This window comes from Egretta garzetta, unplaced genomic scaffold (assembly GCF_000687185.1).
Source record: "Egretta garzetta isolate BGI_Z169 unplaced genomic scaffold, ASM68718v1 scaffold259, whole genome shotgun sequence".
Taxonomy (NCBI): domain Eukaryota; kingdom Metazoa; phylum Chordata; class Aves; order Pelecaniformes; family Ardeidae; genus Egretta; species Egretta garzetta.
Genome location: NW_009260770.1, coordinates 132,418 through 153,244, shown reverse-complemented (window position 1 = coordinate 153,244; position 20,827 = coordinate 132,418). Strand labels below are relative to the sequence as shown.

Genomic DNA, 20,827 nt, shown 5'->3' with positions numbered 1-20,827 from the left:
CTTTTTACTGCTTCTCTTCCTTTTTTGAAAAGCAAATTGGCATGATATTGATCTGATTTCTCTGGGTCTACTGTAAGTTCTTTCTGCTCAACTATAAATAAAATGGTGTACATCTCAGCAAAAGAATGAAGATTATAAAGCTCATAGCATGACACTTAGGTGCCTTTTAATGTTTGTTCATATATACTGATAAACTCTTCCTACCAGTTCCATTCTGCTATGAGATGATGTTGAATCATGGTCTGTATAAAACAGAAAAAGGAATTTTCCATGGGCCTCTGTGCCCACTGTTTCAAAATGTCACAAGTTACACTCAGTGCATCTGTAGCTGTAACTTGGAGTAAGCTCCTGCTAGAATGTATGGTGCTTTCACAGCTTCACCATGTTTTTATACTCTAAAGGATGCCCTCTGCTTTTTTTTGGTTTTAACTTTTTATTTTCTTATCACCACTGCTCAGATGATTTTTTTAAATGATGAAGAGACATGCAAGGTGAAATAATAAACATTGGCTTAATAACTTGTCACCTTCACTTCTCTGCTATCAAAAATAATTTTATACCATGATTTGTTAGAAAGGATCTGTTTTAGCAAACTGCTCATTGTTCATGTTAAACATATACCCCTAGAATTTGGTTAAAGATTTCCCCTCTTTTCTTCTGTCAATATTTCATTATGTAGAGAAGTAATGTCAAATGAGTACTCTTCACTTTCACTGAAACTGATGATTATTTTATTACATACTAAGTACCAAGTAAAAAAAAAGTGCTTTTTTTCTTATGTCTAACTCAAAGTGCTCTGCATACATAGTCACTACTTTGAATCTAATAAAAATTACTAAGCAAGCTGCAACATCAAAGTCAATTCATACATGATCCCCAAATTACAGAAACTCAGAATTGCCAGAATAAATATGCATTAGAGAAGACAGCATTAATTTAGAAGGTAGGTGTGTCCAGTGCAGCTTGTCTTCACCTGAAATCTGTTTCCTGTGTGATATGAGGAAAGGCCAATATCCACAAAAAGTACTGAAATTGCCATGCATAAAAATTGATACATTCTGGATGGTCAGCTTGCTTGCATGTGATGTATGACATTTGATATAGCTTACTTCAAACTTTTGAGCTTCAGTTTCAGGCTGAGATAATTTGATAATGTCTTGGCAATTAAGTTTCTGGGTCAAATCCACTCATGCTGGGATGTCTCCAGTGTTACCTTTGGAACAGATTTGGTCTATTTTGTGTCCTGATTATTTTTATAGAAAATTGCCTCTAGAATTCAACAGTTTGTAGTTACTGTACACACAAATAACGGGTAATTATAAAGAATTAATGCCACATTGTGGTCCTTATTTACCATGTCTACACACAATTATAAAGTAAAAAGTTCCAATCAAAAGGGAATCCTGGTTTTGGATGTTGTCTTAATATTGTTCTATTTGATCTGATATTAGCTATAGCTGCAGTAGAAGTCTATTTTACACAGCAACTTTCATGTTTGAGTTATTTTGAAAATAATGTATTTAACACTGGTGGTGCAGTGAAGTTGGTTTTTCAATGTGCAACAGAAAATTTTAGTTGTGGCTAGTATACAGCTGACTTGGATTATAGGACAGTACAGAACTATTGCATGAAGTGGATAGTGAAAAATCTGTTCAAAATGTCTAATAAACAAGATGAATGGATTTAGTATGATGCTAAAAAACTTCTATCTTCTTTACTTTCATTGTGGTATCAATTTTCAGATTATAGTCCCACAGACTGAAATGCAATCCTTTCATTTGAATGTCCTTCAGAGGCTAAGCTAAACATGTCTGTAACTCTCACAAAACCACCATACATGGACATGCAGGTGAACACTATTGAATAAAAGCAAAGATTTTTTTATAATCTTTCAGAAAATCCAAAGCTTCAAAACAAGCATTCTTCTTTAGATCGAAGCTACCATTAACTGCCTCTGAGTTTGGATAATCAGGACAACAATTAGTTTTATTCATGATGTGTTTCACATTCTTTATTTTAGCCTAGTATATGCTAAGGCTATGTAAACATAACTTATTTACCACATGACTCTACATTGCTTCTATTGTAAACCAGGCAGAGACCAAGAAAAAGTAATCCAAATAAGAAAATTTTTTGTTGACAATATCTTTCCCTCTGCAGTGCTTTTCCTTCTTTCCCCAAACACTGTAAACTGGGGGATATAAATATATTTCAGAGTATCCCATGAAAGTAGATACAACTCAGCTGAGATCAGGGAAGCAAGTGAATTTCAGAGATGCACAACATCTCAGAATATCTCTCAGCATACTGTTTCCAGCTACATGGATAGAGATAGCTACTTTAGAAATCAAAATGCATTAGAATATTGCATAAACATATTGAATAACCTTTGATCTCAACTCATAAAATGCAAGCAGATTCCTGACTCATTTGGAATTGATTGCAGAAATATGGCTAAGATAGAAAGGTATGTAATGTCCTGATTAAACCCTTCAACTGCTTAAACTGATTCTTCTGAAATGTGAATTGGGTTACTTGGTGGACAACCAGGACTTCTGCAAAATCATTTTTGAACTTTTTGGCTTCTTGCTGATGAAGATAAAGTACCTTTTTTTCTGTAGTAAAAAGTAAAAAAAAAAAGAGAATAATAATACTGAAAGAGATACATCAGCTATCAATTCTGTTTAAAAACATAAACATTGAATAAAATATCATAAACTTTGACAGTGATAGTTATGCACTTTCATAACAATTTCTTATTGTTATTCCTAAACCAATTTTTTAATGAGAATATTATTTAACATTACTGTCATGGTCGCCAAAGGCTAAACTAAAGATTCCTGTGACTCTCAAAAACCTATAGCAAAAAAAAAAAAAAGAAAAAAAAATATGAAGTAACATTTTGCCTGTCTGTAAAATGGGAAATTCCTTGTTCAGGTATTACAGTGTTAAACGGGAATATTTCTTTATCCTATGCTCAAGGAGTTTATCATTATTGTTACTACTACTACTCTTTACAGTGCCATTTTCTCCAGTGATTCGCAAAATATTTTATATATATATATACACTTAATTTGTTACTGAAAAGTAGCTATTAATGGGCTAGCATACAGATGTTATTCATCAGTAAGCAACCATGGAATAATAAAAACCTTGGGAAATAAATCACCTGGGGTTTTATATTGTTGGTAAGTCCAAAAAATGGATTACATATATCCATTTTATAAGCTTCTGTATTTAATTCATGGTGTCTTAAAGCCAAGAAACATGAAGTAGCATTTGCTTTAATGTCTGCACATTGATCTGCCAATGAGTTACCTGAAGACCAAAAGAAACAGCTTGCTCCAGGTACCTCTGAACCAGAGGTAGCCTTTGCAGAGTAGAAAATTACCAAATGCAGAACAACCCAACTGCTGATAGAGAAATATATAAATGGATGCAAAAGCTATGAAGACATTACTTTGGCTACAAAGAAAGCTTTATTTATCTGCAGACTAATCAAGGTCAAAACAAACCAAGGTGATGTAAAAGAAAGGCTCTGTCATTCAGAAATCAAAACAGCAAAACTTTTGAATGGAACCATCACGGATATCCCAAAGGTCTCTTTCATATGTCCAAAGACTGTTTTAAAGTGGTGAAAAAAGGTATAGATTTTTCTGTCTATAGCTGTTTGTTGTTGCTTTTTTTGTTGCTCATTTTGTACCTTTATTTTTAAACTTTGAACATCCTGTTTTTCTTTTTGCAGTTTTCTTTTACACTCCTGCGCAGAGTCTGGATGCATGCTTATTGTACAGTTTGGGGCTTAGGCTATAAAACTGGATCAGTTAAAAAAAAAAAAGTAAAGCTGTAGAGGAAAGTGGGTGCAGGAAAATGGAGTGTCAGCAGTGTACCTGGGAGGTTAGGACAGCTGCTTTATGTGACCCCATTCACCTGGGGAGTGGGAAATGAAAAAAACCTCCAGGGAAGGATGCTTAATACGACAATCCCATAACCTGCCAGCTAAGGAAGGTGTTGCAAGGTCTGTGACTTAAAGATCTTCAGATTTCCACTGAACTAGGCAGGGCTTGAATTCAGTTCACAATTAATGATTTCTAACCGAAGAACACAATGAATTTGGTTTGAATCTGGTCTAAGTTTGCTTTTTCTGGACTATGTTATGCTGTTGCTGTAAATACCAGGCCTAGTTTTAACTTCTGTGACATGAACGTGAATCAAAGCTGTGTGTTATGCTGTTTCTTTTTTTCCAGAAGTTTCTGTTTATATTTCTCTGTAACATGTTTTGATTGACAATCAAAGCGATGTATCTATTTTGTTTTAAAAGGGGAACAATACACAGCAGTCTTCTGAAATCTAAATTTCAAACTATACATATATGAACAGAACTAATTTTGGAAATAGGCAAAATACAGCCTGTACTCACAGTACTGAAATAATGAATGTTAAAGAATATAGTAACATCTCAGACCATTGCAATAAGAAAACTGATAGCTAAATTCTTCACACTTACCTGGCCCGAAACTGCATTTTCACAAACAAATGTTTCATAATATTTAGGGAATTCTGGTGCATGATCATTAACATCAAGAACTTGGATATACACATTTGCTTCTGAAATTTTTTCAGGATTTCCTAATGGTTAAAAAAAGACAGAAATCAAAAGTTATAATCTATTATATATTTCAAATTAATGTGTACATTAGAAATTTTAACTTACATTCTGCAGAGAAGAAAATAGTTACTGAGACCTACAGGCACATTTTATATAAAACCTTTTTAATGAGTTCAAATATATCCTATACATATAAAAATAGGCATTTTCTTTCTTTGCTGGGATTGTGTTTACAAAGGGTGGTAGGATTCTGCTTTTTTTTTGTTTTTTCACCAATCCATCACATTAAAATATAACAGTATATTTTGAAATATATAAGCATATTTAATGTAAAATTTTGGATTTGTTCACTCTTTCATTTACCACTTAGCAGGGACTTGCGAATGTTGTGTATGAGTGTGTGAGTGTTGCGCGTTTGCCAGTGAGCATCAAGCATGGACTAGCTCGTGAGCTGGGGACCCATAGAATCATAGAATCATATGAAGTGGATAAGAGGACCTTGGATCTGGGCAGGAGTGTTGGGCAGACAGAGGGTCCATGCAGTTACTGAAGGTATCCATGAGTGTGTGTGCGCTTGTGAACCTGGAGAGTGTCATGTGTGTTTGTGCCTGCACCAGTGACCTTCTGCCTCTCCAGCTGAAGAGGAGGAGGGGACTTGTCTTTCTGTCCTTGTGGTTTATGGGAGTCCTGTATGTAGGTGTTGCTGAAGGCAGCACCTTGTCTGTGGCAGTCTGCGTGACCAGCCGTGTCAGTGTCCTCTGTGTCTGTTTGTGTGTATGTGTGTCACTGGGACACTTGCTCAGCTTTCCTACTGGCTGAGCTGCAAACAGGAACGTGTCAGCCACATCCCTGAGCCTAGGAAGAAGCCCTGGGTCCCTGGGCACTGGACTGGGCTCCAGAAGCTGGCCAATAGGGTCTTGGGCTGGAGCAGATGGAGGTGTGCAGTTGTGCTTTCTTATGTCACAACATCATGGATACCACAATTGGTCACAATTCTTTAAGAAATTCTGTTACTCTTCCTCTTCTTTAAAATATTTTGAAATTTCAAAGTTTTGGAAGAAAATTTCAACAAAATTAACATGATTTCAAAATATTTCTGCCACTGCTAGACATGAAGTAATTGCAGTGGACACTGATACCCACCCCTAGCTAAGGCAGAAAGCTGAGATTTTGAACTTGGAACAACAGAGCTGTTCTATCCACTGGTCTCCAAACACATATTTGCAAAGGAGTCTGATTTTGCCCAGGCATGTCTAAGGCATTACTGCTGACAGACTTCATAGACTGAGCTTATCATTTTTTCCAAGTATTATTCGCACAACAGGTTTAATTATCAGGTATTTTGTACTCACAGAAGCTGTACTGCTTCTGTTATACAAGTATGCTTTATTACTGTATATATCTAAAGCCACTTTATTACTGTGGCTTTAAATATAAAAGCTATGTCATTATGTCTTATTCCTGTATGAAAAGGAAAATAAACTCTGCACTTTGTTCCTGCATTTACTGCATTTACACAAGGTTATATTGCTATAAGTGCTGCAGCCAAGGGAAAGACAGAACTAACTATACTAGTTTCATGGTACAAAAGCTGTGTGTAGACTAAGCTGACAAAATTATTTATTTATGTCATAAGAATGTTCGTAAATATATCACCTGAAACCAAGGGAAGGAAAATTTGCAGGTACAGCAATCTTCTGGAGGAACTGACTGCTCATGGTTTGGATGGACGTACTCTTTGCTGGGTAAAAAACTGGCTGGTTGACTGGGTCCAAAGAGTTCTGGTGAACAGAGTTAAATACAGCTGGTGGCCAGTCAATGTGGTGTCCCCCAGGGCTCAGTATTGGAGCGAGCTCTGTTTAATACCTTTATCAACGATCTAAATGAGGAGATCGAGTGCACCTGCAGTAAGTTTGCAAACAACACCAGGTTGGGCAAGCATGTTGATCTACTTGAGGGTATGAAGGTTCTACGGAGGGACCTGTGCAGGCTGGCTCGATGGGCTGAGGCCAACTGTATGAGATTCAACAAAACTCAGTTCTGGGTCCTGCACTTGGGTCACAACAACTCCATGCAATGCTACAGGCTTGGGGAAGAGTGGCTGGAAATCCGCCTGGCAGAAAAAGACCTGGGGGTACCAGATGACAGACAGCTGAATATGAGCCAGCAGTGTGTCCAGGTGGCCAAGAATGCCAATGGCATCTTGGCCTGTATCAGAAATAGTGTGACCAGTAGGACCAGGGAAGTCATCCTTCCCCTGTACTTGTCAGTGGTGAGGCCACTCCTCGAATCCTGTGTTCAGTTTTGGGCCCCTCACTATGAGAAAGACATTGAGGCACTGGAGTGTGTCCAGAGAAGGGCAACAAAGCTGGTGAAAAGTCTAGAGCACAGGTCTTATGAGAAGCAGCTGAGGGAACTGGGGTTGTTTAGTCTGGAGGAATGGAGGCTGAGGGGAGACCTTATTGCTCTCTACAACTACCTGGAAGGAGGTTGTAGCAAGGTGGGTGCCGATCTCTTTTCCTAGGTAACAAGTGATAGGACAATAGGAAATGGCCTCAGGTTACGCCAGGCAAGGTTTAGATTGGATATTAGGAAAATATTCTTCACTGAAAGGGTTATCAAGCACTAGAACAGGCTGTGCAGGGAAGTGGTTGAGTCCCCATCTCTGGAGGTATTTAAAAGATGTGTAGATGTGCCGCCTGGCAGAAAAAGACCTGGGGGTACCAGATGACAGACAGCTGAATATGAGCCAGCAGTGTGTCCAGGTGGCCAAGAATGCCAATGGCATCTTGGCCTGTATCAGAAATAGTGTGACCAGTAGGACCAGGGAAGTCATCCTTCCCCTGTACTTGTCATTGGTGAGGCCACACCTCGAATCCTGTGTTCAGTTTTGGGCCCCTCACTATGAGAAAGACATTGAGGCACTGGAGTGTGTCCAGAGAAGGGCAACAAAGCTGGTGAAAAGTCTAGAGCACAGGTCTTATGAGAAGCAGCTGAGGGAACTGGGGTTGTTTAGTCTGGAGGAATGGAGGCTGAGGGGAGACCTTATTGCTCTCTACAACTACCTGGAAGGAGGTTGTAGCAAGGTGGGTGCCGATCTCTTTTCCTAGGTAACAAGTGATAGGACAATAGGAAATGGCCTCAGGTTACGCCAGGCAAGGTTTAGATTGGATATTAGGAAAATATTCTTCACTGAAAGGGTTATCAAGCACTAGAACAGGCTGTGCAGGGAAGTGGTTGAGTCCCCATCTCTGGAGGTATTTAAAAGATGTGTAGATGTGGCATTTAAGGACATGGTTTAGTGGTGGACTTGGCAGTGTTACATTTATGGTTGACCTCAATGATCTTAAAGGTCTTTTCTAACCTGTATGATTTTATGATTCTATGACTCTATACTGAATACCTCTCAGAAATCCTTCACCTATCAGTACATCAAGTCCTTACTCAAATAGCATACCTCTGAGAAATGTCTGCCTTCCCCACAATGTAATTTATTACTTTGGTAGGCAAGAAGTTTCACTGCAACAATAATATTCATGTTGACTTGGACATGTTTCTGGGTAACAACCAGAATGAAGACGTTTTTCCAGTGAATAAACTAATCTTAAGACATTCCTGGAATACTAAGTATCTATCCACCTAAATATCTATCAATATCTCAATCTGCTCTGTCTAAACCAGAAGTATGTCACTCACAAGAATATTCATTATAGTTAAAATATGCCTCAGGATGGGTGCTAGCGTCACCTGCTTCTGACCTGTACAGAAGTCCTTAAGGCATTATATTACATTAGTCAAATGGACCTTTAAGAGAAAAACAAAACATTCTCCTTTATGCCTGACTTCAAACTGCATGGGTTTGGTTGGTTCTTACATTGCTTTTTTTAATGTATAATTCACTAGTTGCTTCAAGCAAACATTTGTTTTCTTGGATCTTATGGAATCTGTGCTGATAGCTTTGAGTCTTTTGCCAAAGGAAATGGCAGCAAAAGCAACTACCACAGAGATAAAAGGCTAGATACTCAGCAGTTTCACATTGCTATTCCCCCTGTGAAATCATTAGGGACGTGCTAATTTACCAAAGCTTCTGATCTGTCAGAGTCATGTTAAAAATTCTTCTTTGTGGGATGACATTTCTCTTGATGAATCCCAACATCCATAATAATACAGTAGGCAATGAAACAGTGCTTGGGTGGGTTTTTTTAAATAAACATAAAAAGTAGCTCATAACACTTTTAGAAATAATACTGACAGTGTAGTACTTACTTCTTTTGCTTAAGTCTGAATTGGATATGTAGGGCAGAGATTTAGCTGGATTGACATTGAAAGTAAAACTTTGCAACACTTACTGGGAGGCAGGGAATACCTTTGGTAGCTTCAGTCACATACGAAGTGGCATGGGAAGGATCCAGCTACACTGGCCTACTCCTAACTTGCTTGTTCATCAGATTCATGGATACTATATGGGCTTTAAAGCCTACACTTTGCTTGCACAAACATTTAGATAGCACCTTTCAGCCTAGAGCTGACATTCATATCTGTTTTCTTTCATGAAATAACCCGTCTTTTTAATTTATTTTTTGTAATAATCTTGTTTCTACTTCCTAACTATATTTGAGTTGTTGCATTATTGGGTTTTTTTCAGGTATTTTTTTCCTCAGCCTATGGTTAAATGACAAGGAAGTGTTTTTCTCATGTTGCTGTTGGATGATAACAGCATGGCGGTTTTTAGGTTTTCTGAAATCACAGATTTTTTATTTGGGGAGGGAGCAACACATTACAAAGCCACTCTTGGAATTAGTGTCTGGTAAATATTTAATGAAGATTTTGGGTAAAGCAGAGTGACTCCTTTGGTTGCCATTGGGAAAGATGGTAGGCAACACTTATTTTCTCTTTTATCCCTTACGTGGGAAAATAGTTGTCAGAATTTGAATACAGCTATTGTACTTATATCTACATTAGGCTAAAGATCTTTCAACGAGCAGAAAATTTCTGTGTCGTAATCTCCATGAGAGAGATCAGAACTTGAAAAACATGGTCTAAGATCAGGATATCAAGTACAATAGGCTGGATCAGTGTGAAGAATGAAGTTGATGTTTTAATTACTAGGGACCAAAATTAGTAACTTGCTTATTTTGGAGCTGTGTGAAAAGAAAACCAGTGACCATCTCTAGAGACAAAGTAGAACTCGGTACTTGCAGAGGATTAAAGAAAGCTTGGTGTTGTCATCAACCAGTAACAGGAAACTTGTAGTAGTAGTAGTAGTAGTAGTAGTAGTAGTAGTAGTAGTAGTAGTAGTAATACCACCATAATAATATTGTTGTTATAATTAATTTAGGCTAAAGTGAATTTATGGACACTTTTTTTTTAAAAAGACTCATCTAAAAAATTAGAAGTATGTCAACAAAAGTGTATATGACTAAAGTAGGTGACAATTAAAAATGGATTTAATGATATGATCCATAACTCAAATCTTCAAAGAGCTGTAAGTTCTGTAGTCATGTAGTAGGTCTAGAACTCGCTATGAAAGGAATATATTCCAATGGCGCATAGAGAAATGAGGATCGAGATAAGCTCAAGCCTGTTGCTGTCATTGGGAATATTTGTTGATGTATAGTTCAGTAGAGAGAAAGCTGAAACAGATATTTCTCTTCTAAATGAATTAATTGTCAGTCAGTCTTCATCTGACTCAGTAAATCAGTGTTAAGTAAAGCTGATGACTTAAGGATTTCTTGCTCTCGTGCATAGTTAAATGCTGTTGTTTATGCTTCAGCCTTGTCCTAGGTGGAAGCTGATTACAACCAAGTAAAAACTGATCAAGGGAAACAATATCTCTTGAGCTAGAACCATCTTAAGCATAAAGTGGAATAAGACTCAGCAGATTGCAGGATCTGTATGTTTGTGTTTAAGCTCCAATAAACTAGATCTAATTCTGGGTACCTTTAAAACATGTTATCTCAATGACATGAGAATAGAATGATCCACACCAGAAGTCTGCAATAGCAGAGGCAACCTCCTTTTACTAATCCCTGACCCTAATCTCTGATCCTTGTCATTGGAGGCAAAAGACTTGTGTCAGTTTATGAATGCCAGTACCTCAATAGGCCCCTAGGGAAGTTGCTGTTGTAATTCAGTTTGAATATCTGTCTCAGCTGTAATAAGTATCTTGTGTGGATGAACTCTAATGGCATTTTTATTTGGCTTCAGTGGAGCCTCAATGTCTTCCACCAAATGTCTCATACACACGGTGTATGTTATTACTATGTTTCAAGGAAAAAAATGCTACTAGTACATAATATAAATAATTTCAGGTATGCCCAGACCAAGGTGACCTAATATCAATGCTTTTGAATATAATGTTGTAGACAGTGACATTATCATCATTAAAGAAACAGAGAATAGGAATATTAAGATAATGAGGGCACGGTTTCTTTACAATAACTTCAATTACTGTGAAAGACTCACTTTCTTTTGCTGCAGGAGACACTTATTCATTTGTAACTTTTGGTTCTTTCCTATTTTATTGTTTAACTAAACAGAAAAGTCCAGATCAAAGTAATCTTGCTGTGTTTCTATAGCACTATTCAAGACATGACAAAACCATGCCAGAGATTAATTTTACCAACACCTGCCAGCGGTCCAACAACATGAGAAGCAAAACACACTCAGGCTTAAAAACTGAAAGAGGAGCTGAAAAGGAAGAAAATACTATCAATTCTCAAACTCAAAGACTTCAATGAAAATGGCTACTGACTATCCTCTTTAAACTTCTGGAAATAATATTCTACATACATACAAGGAATGCTCCCTTTGGGAGCAGTGCAATTTATGAGTATGTGTTTAAACTAGTCTTAGCAATAAATAACATTTAAATGAGATTCAGGATTTTAAAAATGCTAAAAGTATTTGGCAAAACCTGCCTGATTCATTGATTGGAGTCTAGTTTCATATGTTTCCTAGAATGGGTGTGATTAGGTTTTAAATAATATCCCAATAATCTTGTTAAACTGCCTTATAAATCAGTAGCTGTTCATTTTCTAGAGGGTTGTCCCAAAGTTAGGGCAACCAGATCACCAGGAACACAGAGGCAATTTGCATTTGACTTTCAAACCAAACTGTCAGGTGAAATCTGTATAAAGGATGCTTCACAGATTCAATTGTCACTGAAGAGAAGTCTAGCTGATTTAGGCCTTACATTCACAATTAATGAGCCACAGGTTTCTGACTGGTGTTAAATTAGACCCTGGCTAATTTCACACTAGTCAAAAATCTGGTGTGAAATTAACCAGGGTCTAATTTAACATAAGATCTTGCAGGGCAGGAGCAATTCATATGCTTCAGTGTAACTTGAAAGCATTACAGTCTTGATCCTATTATAATTTTCTTTCTTTTTTTTATAAGGTCATCTTTTATGAAAGAGCACAGGACCTTGGAGCTCTAACATATTCCACTTCTATTTAACTAATCATTTTAATAATGCTCCTTAATGTAGCAAGCAACAGTAATATAATGAGAAAGAAGCATGTATTCTCCACTTAAAAGAAGGCATATTCAGAGGATAATTACAGTTCACAGTATATAAAACACAGCGTTCCTTAAAGTTCTTACTTGTTTCTGTGGCTGTAACTGTTATGTTGTGCCAAGAAGCTATCTCTCGGTCCAGAGGTTTAGTTGTAATTATTGTTCCATTGTGTTCATTGATGCTGAACAGTCTCTTTAAATGCATGCCATGGACAATAGAGTACCTGTACCAAAAAAAGTAAAGAGATTCCCTAATACTGAAACGTTCCATCAGAAGCAAGGACATAGAAAGCTATTGTCAGGTGAGAAAACAGAGCTGTTGCTGCAACAACTCAGAAATCATGAAAAATGTACACTTATAAACATTTAAAATTCACTGCTGCCAAGATCAAAGCTCTTCTTTAAATAAAACTAAATATGTCTCAGATCTATATTAATGTGAACTGAATCTGAAATGCATTATTCATTCTTACTTCTAAGTCAGGCTCACAGCAGGTGAATGACTTCATTGAAAAGAAACAGCAAAAATGCCACTTGTGAAATGAATAACACTAACAGCTAAGTGGAGGTATAATGGCAAATCTATTTTATCATTGCTGACATGCTCTGATGCCAAGGGAACAGGCATTATAAAGACAGACAACTATCTGTAATGAGGGGTCACCTAGGTAGGGTACAAAATCCTAATGCAGGAGATGATTGCAAACAAGTCCACTGTTCCTGAGTATTCACTTAAAAGGTTCTGGATGCTATGTCCGTATGCAGACATGAACATGCACATGTACATCCATACATACCATTCAAATTGTTAAAGTCTAACCATTAGTCACAGGCCAGAGGTGGACTGAAAAAGACACCAAAGATATTGGTTCAAATAGAAAGGATATTTACAAATATTTTTCATAACATACCAAAAAGACCATATGTCATAGTTCCTAGTAGACTTTATTTAGTAGAAATAAAACCTGTTTGAAGAGTTGAAAAGTTCTTACCATTCCAGTTTGGAATTCCCACATGCAATTATTCCCTCTTTTTTTGTACCTTTAATTCTGCTTGACAAAGCCTTTCTGTTTCCTGTTGGCACTTAGGACTCCAGCTCAGATTATGTGCCAGTGGTTGGATGACTCTGTAACTTGTTATTTATAGTCATGTTTTGTGTGTTTTGCAAATCAGTAGAATGATAAATCAAGGAACCAGCACAATACAGTCAGTGAAATTTCATATTGTTTGAGCCAAAGATGTGACATTTATAAACCTCTACTTTAGGGATTTACAATTCAATTTTTTTTTTTTAATTTTAATATTCCTATTTTTTTTTTTTTGATCCAAAGCTTGTTCAGGGTTTTCTAACACTGGTGTTTCATTTTGTTTGGGGTTTTTGTGGCAATCTGATTCTTGATAGGTAATTTTCAGAAAATCTGTGTTCGACATTTTTAGTGGATTTTTTTTAATTGATGTAGTGAGGTTTTGTTGCATGTCTTTGTTTACTTTGTTTATTTGAAAACTGGTATCCATAATGCAACACAGCTGTTTTTCTATATTACAAGCAACTCTTGTCGTTTATGATAGCAGTGGTTTCAAAATTAGATTCATATGCATGGCACTTAGCCCAATAAATATATCTTTGCATAGAAGTACCATGCTCTGTTTTAAAGGAACTCCATGATGCAATATATGCATCACTGTTCTGGGACTTTGCATACATACTCACTTTGTAGCAAGTTCCATCAAAATATTGCAAGCTAAGAAGTCATAGATATACACTATGTTTAAATGTTTCACAGGAGATGCTTCATTCATCTAAATAAACTACAAAACAAACCTTTTTTTTAAAAAAAAAATTATATTTTTATTTATTCTTATTTAACTTATGACTAGCTTACTAAATACCAGTAAATGAATGCAAAAAGATAGCAAATGGCCTTTCATTAGCTAAACCTCTGAAGTCATAACTATAAGCAGCTAAATATATATTTCTGTGATTAGGGATCTGTTAAGTTAATACACACACCATAAGTTATTTTGTGTCTCATCCATTTGTACCTGTATCTTAGCTTTTCTAAATTGCACAATACACAGTGACGTTAAGTAACTAAAGAAGCTATTTTAATTATAACCATCCTGTTAAAAATTTATTACCTGTTTTCTCCCTTAAGAAACAGAAAAATTATTTTGCAAAATTAAAAGCCTGGGGGGTTCTCTTTATATAATATTTCTATGGGGCAATTGTGGTAGATGTAGGGAATTGGTAAACTTTTGGTCATGCTGAGCTGAGCAGATGCCAGTGAAACTAGTCTGTATCACCCTCCCAACAATAACTCCCTCTCTCCATCTCTCCAGAAGTTATTTGGAACAGGCTGGAACACCTCCAGGCAGTTACAGGTTTGACTGCAGTACCCTAGCTCTGCTGTTATGCACAGATTCTTCCAGGCTACTGTTTAAAATATTACCCCATCTCAAAGTGATTGAAAAGATGCACAAACAAAGCTCTATTGTTTAGATTTTGGCCCAGGGGGCAGAATTTAACCTAGTGTACTGGTTCTGGTTGGGATAAAGTTAACTTTTTTCATAGTAGCTAGTGTGGGGCCATGGTTTGGATTGGTGACCAAAACGGTGTTGATAACACAGGGATGTTTTAGTTATTTCTGATCAGTGCTTACACAGGATCATGGCCTTTTCTGTTTATCACACTTCCGCACCAGTGAGTAGGCTGGGGGTTGGGAGGGGACACAGCTGGGATAGCTGACCTCAGCTGACCAAATGGATACTCCATACCATATGACATCACGCTTAGCAATAAAACTGGGAGGGGATGGAGGCTGTCCAGGGCTGTCATTGTCAGGACTGGCAGGGTCATCTGCTGGTGGTGAGTAGTTGTTTGTGGGTTCTGTGCATCACTTGTTTTTCTTGGGATTTTGTTATGGTGTTGTGTTTTTGTTTTGTTTTTTTTTCCCTTTATTGTTTTCTTTCTTTCTTCTTTTTTTATTATTAAACTGTCTTTATCTCAGCCCATGAGTTTTTGCACTTTTACCCTTCCGATACTCTCCCACATCCCACTGGCTGGGGGAGTAAGCAAGTGGCTCTGTGGTCCCTAGTTGCCTACTGGGGTTAAACCACGACAAACTTAATAACCTAGGCTATCACAATGAAATCATGATTAACTGTAATCATGGCCCAAGGTAGGGAACAGAAATAGTCTTTGGAAATCCCAACTACATTTTTATTTGAGGCCTGTTCACATTTTAAGTTAGGTACCTGACTGGGCAGTCATCATCGTCTGGATCTCTAGCAGTTACAATGCCCACCAATGAGCCACTCACAGCTGCTTCAGCAATCTCCATCACATAGTTCTCCAAGGTGAAAACTGGAGGTTCATCAGCATCTTCCACGTTGATTTTCACAATGGTTTTGTCTTCAAATGGTCCTTCTTTCAGAAAGCGGTCATCAATGTACCTGTTTACAGCTTTTGCTTGAATACTGTATCTCCTCTTGCTCTCATAATCCACTCTCTGTTAAGAAAGAGAGTGAGATGTGGAATATTTCTTTCTTCACATTTGAATTAAATAAAGTCCAGTAAGTGGTGTGAGATTAAAGACAAAATATTGCTACTGTTCTTTTGGGAATGTTTCAAAAGTAGTTACTTCTAAAATTTCTTTTTTAGTGTTAAAACCACTTTAAAATTAAACTGTGCTATGCCATTGTTTGCTTTCACATGCAGGCTGGCTTTAATGTTATAGTTAAGCAATACTGTAAAAGAAGTTTTTCCATAGAATTTCAGCCCTAAGAAAAACAACTTCTATTAGTACTTGTATTTCCAACATAAGAGTAACCTTAGTGAACACTGTTCTTTAATTTTAGATAAGCAATGTGAAACAGTTAATCTGTAAATGTTAAGATGAGTAAGTTAAAATTTAGTCTCTGAAAGAAATAAATTACATAAGGCAACGAGTGTTTAATAAATGGAGTTATATTACTATTCTAGATAGCCATTAATTTCCATAATTTAAAAAAAAAATACTTTTCTGATTTGCAATACATCCAAATAGAAATTTTAAAAAAACCCAACCCAAACAACTTACAAATGCTACAAAAAAATTTATAGCATTCAGTTCTTCAGGCTCTTGAGTTTCACTAAACTATCAAACTCTATCAGATAATGACCCAGATGACACAGAAATCTTCCTATGTGATTCCAAGATAAATCATACAGTATCAAAGCCTCTTAAATATCTTAATTTATAAACCAGTATCTTTTAAAGTGTATTTAGTGTCTTTTCAAAGCTATGTCATAACAAAAACTCCACTGTCTATCTAATACTGTAACACAATCTGGTTCCAGTTAAGTTTAACAAGTGGTTTTGGAAGTGATGAAGTGTTGTGTACAATTCATTGATAAAGATTTTACAGATGATGCACAGAAGAGAGAGAACATTTTCTCACAATGGGATACACTGTGTTGCACAGCTAGGAAGAACATTAAAGTACTTTGCCACTAATGTATTCAGAAGTAATGGAAATTAGTCAAAAAGAGTAAACAAAAGAAAAGTGTGCTTCTTTTTATCTCCTTAATACCTCAGTCAAACCACAAAGCCTGAAGAAAGATAGTAGAAGCCAAAGCAATAGGCCTTTTTTAAACATCCAGCTTGCTTGAGGAGACTCCAGTAATTAGAGGTTTTTAGAAGGTTCCTGAGATCTCACCTTTTTTAATAAGATAATTCCTTCTTGAGTCTCATTGTTAGTAATGATGTCAAAAACATCTGAGCTATCTCCTTCAATGAAATAGGTCATGGCTGCATTCTCCCCTATGTCACTGTCTTCTGCAATGACTTTGCCTACTGTAGTGCCAACCGGAGCATCTTCACAGACATTCATATAGTAGAGTCCTAAAGAAACAAACACTGTCACATTTTAGTGATCTGTTATGATTAATAGCTATTGTAACTATGATGGCCTGAGGCTCTCAGAAAGTTGGGGAAAAACCCCAGCTTTGATCAGAGCAATAGATCTAATTCAGCAATGGATAGATCCTGCGGGCAGGGGATGACAGCCTTTCAACTTATGAGTCCTTCTGTCTCAGCCCCACTTTAGCAGTAAATAAAGAGCTGAGGAGAACCATCAGGGTGAAAAAACAGTGGAGGGCAGCACCTACCAACTGCATTTCACTAGTTCTTCCTGACAGCCCAGCTAGCAGCTAAAAACTCCCTGGATAGAGATGGGCACATCATTTGCCAAACAGTTTACAGGATCTGTCAGCAAAGAATGAAGAGAGGAAAAAAAGAAAGAAGATGAGTGAAAATGGTACTAACTATCCCATTGCCCATATTTTAGGCTTTGTTAGGGCAAACTGTATGGAAAGCAGTTTAGTAAGTCATTTGTCTCCGAAGCGTAGTGATAAAAAACAGCAGGCCTGAGATCTTTTGTACTGATAGGTTTTCTTTTCCTCTTCATTTTTGAGCTTTTGTGTGGATTTTTTTTAAATTTTATTTTTATTTAAACCTGTATGCTATAGTTAAAGCACAGATCTGTTCTGAAAAGACTTACCAGTTAACTTATTAGACCTACAGTAGATCTACCTTTCCTCAAGACTTCAACTATTGTAAGTAGCTTATACTCACGCTGTTGAAATTTGGGTGGATTGTCATTGATGTCGGAGAGGATGATGGTAACAGTGGCTGTTGCTGAAAATGCCCCTGCTTGCCCAACCATGTCTTTGGCCTGGATGATGACCAAATACTGATCTTTTGTTTCTCTATCCATTTGGGAAGCCATTCTGATGACCCCTAAAAATGAAAAGTGTAATATAATAACGTATAATAGTTCCATTTTTTCCCAACATTTGACCATATCATAGAATGTAAAATGCATCACTAGGCATAGTTATGAATTTACATTCTAGACCGTGTACTGGGAATTAGTTCATGGCAACATCTATGCTGTATGACAGATCCATTGTGCATACTTTTGAGTTCTGGGGAACAGAACACACCATATATATCGTCTGCCACATATAACCTTCTTTCTTCCCCAGAAATAAGGATTTTGGAGGGATGTCACATATCTGTGGTTTCTCCAACTTAGAGATAGGAATGTCACATAATGAGTCATAGAGCTGTTAACCCAGAAGTGTCCCTAGGTCAAATTGTTATATGGAGTACTCAGAATCCAGCTCTTTTCTTTACCAAGATAATTTTCAAAATAAATCATTGATTGTTTAGAGAGAAAGAGTTTCCAGGAGAGAAATAATTGAATTTTTTTTTTAGATCTAGGAACTATGCAAAGATGTACAAGCATAGGGCCATATCAGTTGATCTTTTGTTGAAATGAAGAGATACGTTTTTGCTTGCATGCATTTTATGTTAGTTTATGAATGTTTTCAAGTTACAAGATCATTTGTAGTACCTGTCTTTGGCTCCACAGAAAAATAAGGCTGTCCCTGAATGAGACTGTAAAGCAGACGGGCACTATTCCCATAAGAAGGATCATCACCATCTGTAGCTGTTACCTGTGTAACCGAAGTACCTCAAGGAAAAAATAAAATAGATTGTGTTTATTTTCTTCTTGTATAAATTATCTCATAATTACAAAACATAAACTCTTTAAAAACCTTTTAACATGCCAGTTATATTAGCAAACAGTCCTGAAAATTTACAGGAGCAAAAGGCACCTTCTAAAATTTATTATTAAAATGGGAAAATATTTCCTCAGCAACTGTTCTTGTTGCATTCAAATTTTCAATTAAAATAAAAATAAATAGTGTATTACTTTTCAGCTCTATACTTATGTTGCTTAAAATACTACACATCTTATGCCTTTTTCCCTAATTTCTGATATGTGAACGGAATACAGCAAATTGTTTCTCCTCCTCTGGTATATTCTTTAAAGCATTTTATGGAAGTTTCCTATGGGAATAAGAAAACACAGCCACTTTATCACCAGTAGGCCCAGTGGTGATAAAGAAATTAATTGTTAGCAAATAAAGCAACGAAGAAGTATAACAAGGTTCCGATAACATTTTTATCCTTAAGCCTTTAATGATCCTGTCCCAGTGCAAGATTCAAGGCAGAATCCCCAGTGCAAAAGGCACAGAAGAATCAATCTGCAGAGCTTGACTTCATCTCTGGCTGGAAGCTGGTTATATCCTAGATATGAGATTGACAGCAATCTCATGGCACCATCAGTGATGATTGTCCTTTAAATGAAAATATTCACAGTAGCAGCATTTTGTTAGGTAATCGTTAGTTTTGTCTTTTTTTCTCACCTAGGTTCTGCATAAGAATAAAAATATCATTTCTCATGAAGAACAGTGGGAAATAAAGCTAATTTCTAAAACTTTCTGGCACATATTCACATGGTTGCACCTCCTTACAAATATAGCTGTATAGTTATGCTGGAGGAGAAAACAAAAAGAAATAATGGAGTGCAAGGAGTTAGACCAGAAACACCTTTTCTATGGCAAACTCAAAGTTGATGCTTATCCCCAAATATAAAAAACAAATATATTAATTTCTGAGTTTTACAGCAGTTCAGTAATTTTATTTTTAAATAGAAATGAAGAAGGCTTTCTCATATAAGACTATGTTGAATAAAATATTTTGATTATTTAAAAAAATATATTTTGCATTTTCTCACAATTTATGCAGCAGCAGTCCAAGTGATTCTATAACGCATGCTCTCTTCTCTCAGAGTGAAGGTATGCTAAAATGTTATTAAGTGACTCCAACTTTTGGAGTTAGATGTCCTTCAAAACATACTTCCAATACCAAACTTCTGACATTTAGGTGGGTATTAGATGTGTGTATAGATGTATACATATATAGATGCCAGTCCCTGTTACTCTGGAGAAATGTAAAGATAAAATGTGTGGTGGTTTGACCCTGGCTAGATGCCAGGGTCCCACCAAAGGCACTCTATCTCTCCCCTCTTTAATCAGACACAGGAGAGAAAAGTAGATCAAAGGGCTCATAGGTTGAGATAAGGACAGGAGAGATCATTCACCAGTCACCATCATGAAAAACACTCAACTTGATGAAATTAATTTAATTTATTGCCAATCAAAATCAGAGAAGGAGAGGATAAAAACTGCTGAATCTTAAAACACCTCCCCCCCACCTCTCCCTTCTTCCTGGGCTCAACTTCACTCCTAGATTTCTCTACCTACTCCCCCCAGTGGTACAGGAGGATGGAAATGGGGGTTGGGGTCAGTTCATCACACGTTGTCTCTACCACTTCTTCCTCGGGAGAGGACTCTTCCCCTGCTCATGCGTGGGGTCCCTCTCATGGGAGACAGTTCTCCACGAACTTTTCCAATGCGAGTCCTTCCCATGGCCTACAGTTCTTCACGGACTGCTCCAGCGAGGGTCCATCCCTCCCACAGGGTGCAGTCCCTCAGGAGCAGACTGCTCCAGCGTGGGTCCCCCATGGGCTACAGGTCCTGCCAGGAAACTTGCCTTGGCATGGGCTCCTCCCTGACGGGTCCACAAAGTTTTGCCAGGAACCTGATCCAGCGCAGGCTTCCCACAGGGTCACAGCCTCCTTCCTTTAGGCATCCACCTGCTCTGGTGTGGGGTCCTCCATGGGCTGCAGGTGGATATCTGCTCCACTGTGGGCCTCCATGGGCTGCAGGGGGACAGCCTGCCTCACCATGGTCTTCACCACAGGCTTGCAGGGGAATCTCTGCTCCAGGGCCCGGGGCCCCCC

The 20,827-nt window shown here is 37.3% G+C and overlaps 1 protein-coding gene across 1 annotated transcript in view; it reads right to left on the bottom strand.

Moving 5' to 3' along the window:
* The window catches only part of CDH19 (cadherin 19), a 40,644-nt gene that overhangs the window by 10,597 nt on the left and 9,220 nt on the right, over positions 1–20,827 (bottom strand). The window contains exons 3-8 of the mRNA XM_009646217.1: positions 18,530–18,649; positions 17,746–17,910; positions 16,829–17,013; positions 15,386–15,639; positions 12,218–12,354; positions 4,508–4,629 (exon numbers count right to left, since the gene is read on the bottom strand). Of these exons, the coding sequence (XP_009644512.1) occupies positions 4,508–4,629; positions 12,218–12,354; positions 15,386–15,639; positions 16,829–17,013; positions 17,746–17,910; positions 18,530–18,649 (983 nt within the window). The remainder of the gene's footprint in view (positions 1–4,507; positions 4,630–12,217; positions 12,355–15,385; positions 15,640–16,828; positions 17,014–17,745; positions 17,911–18,529; positions 18,650–20,827) is intronic.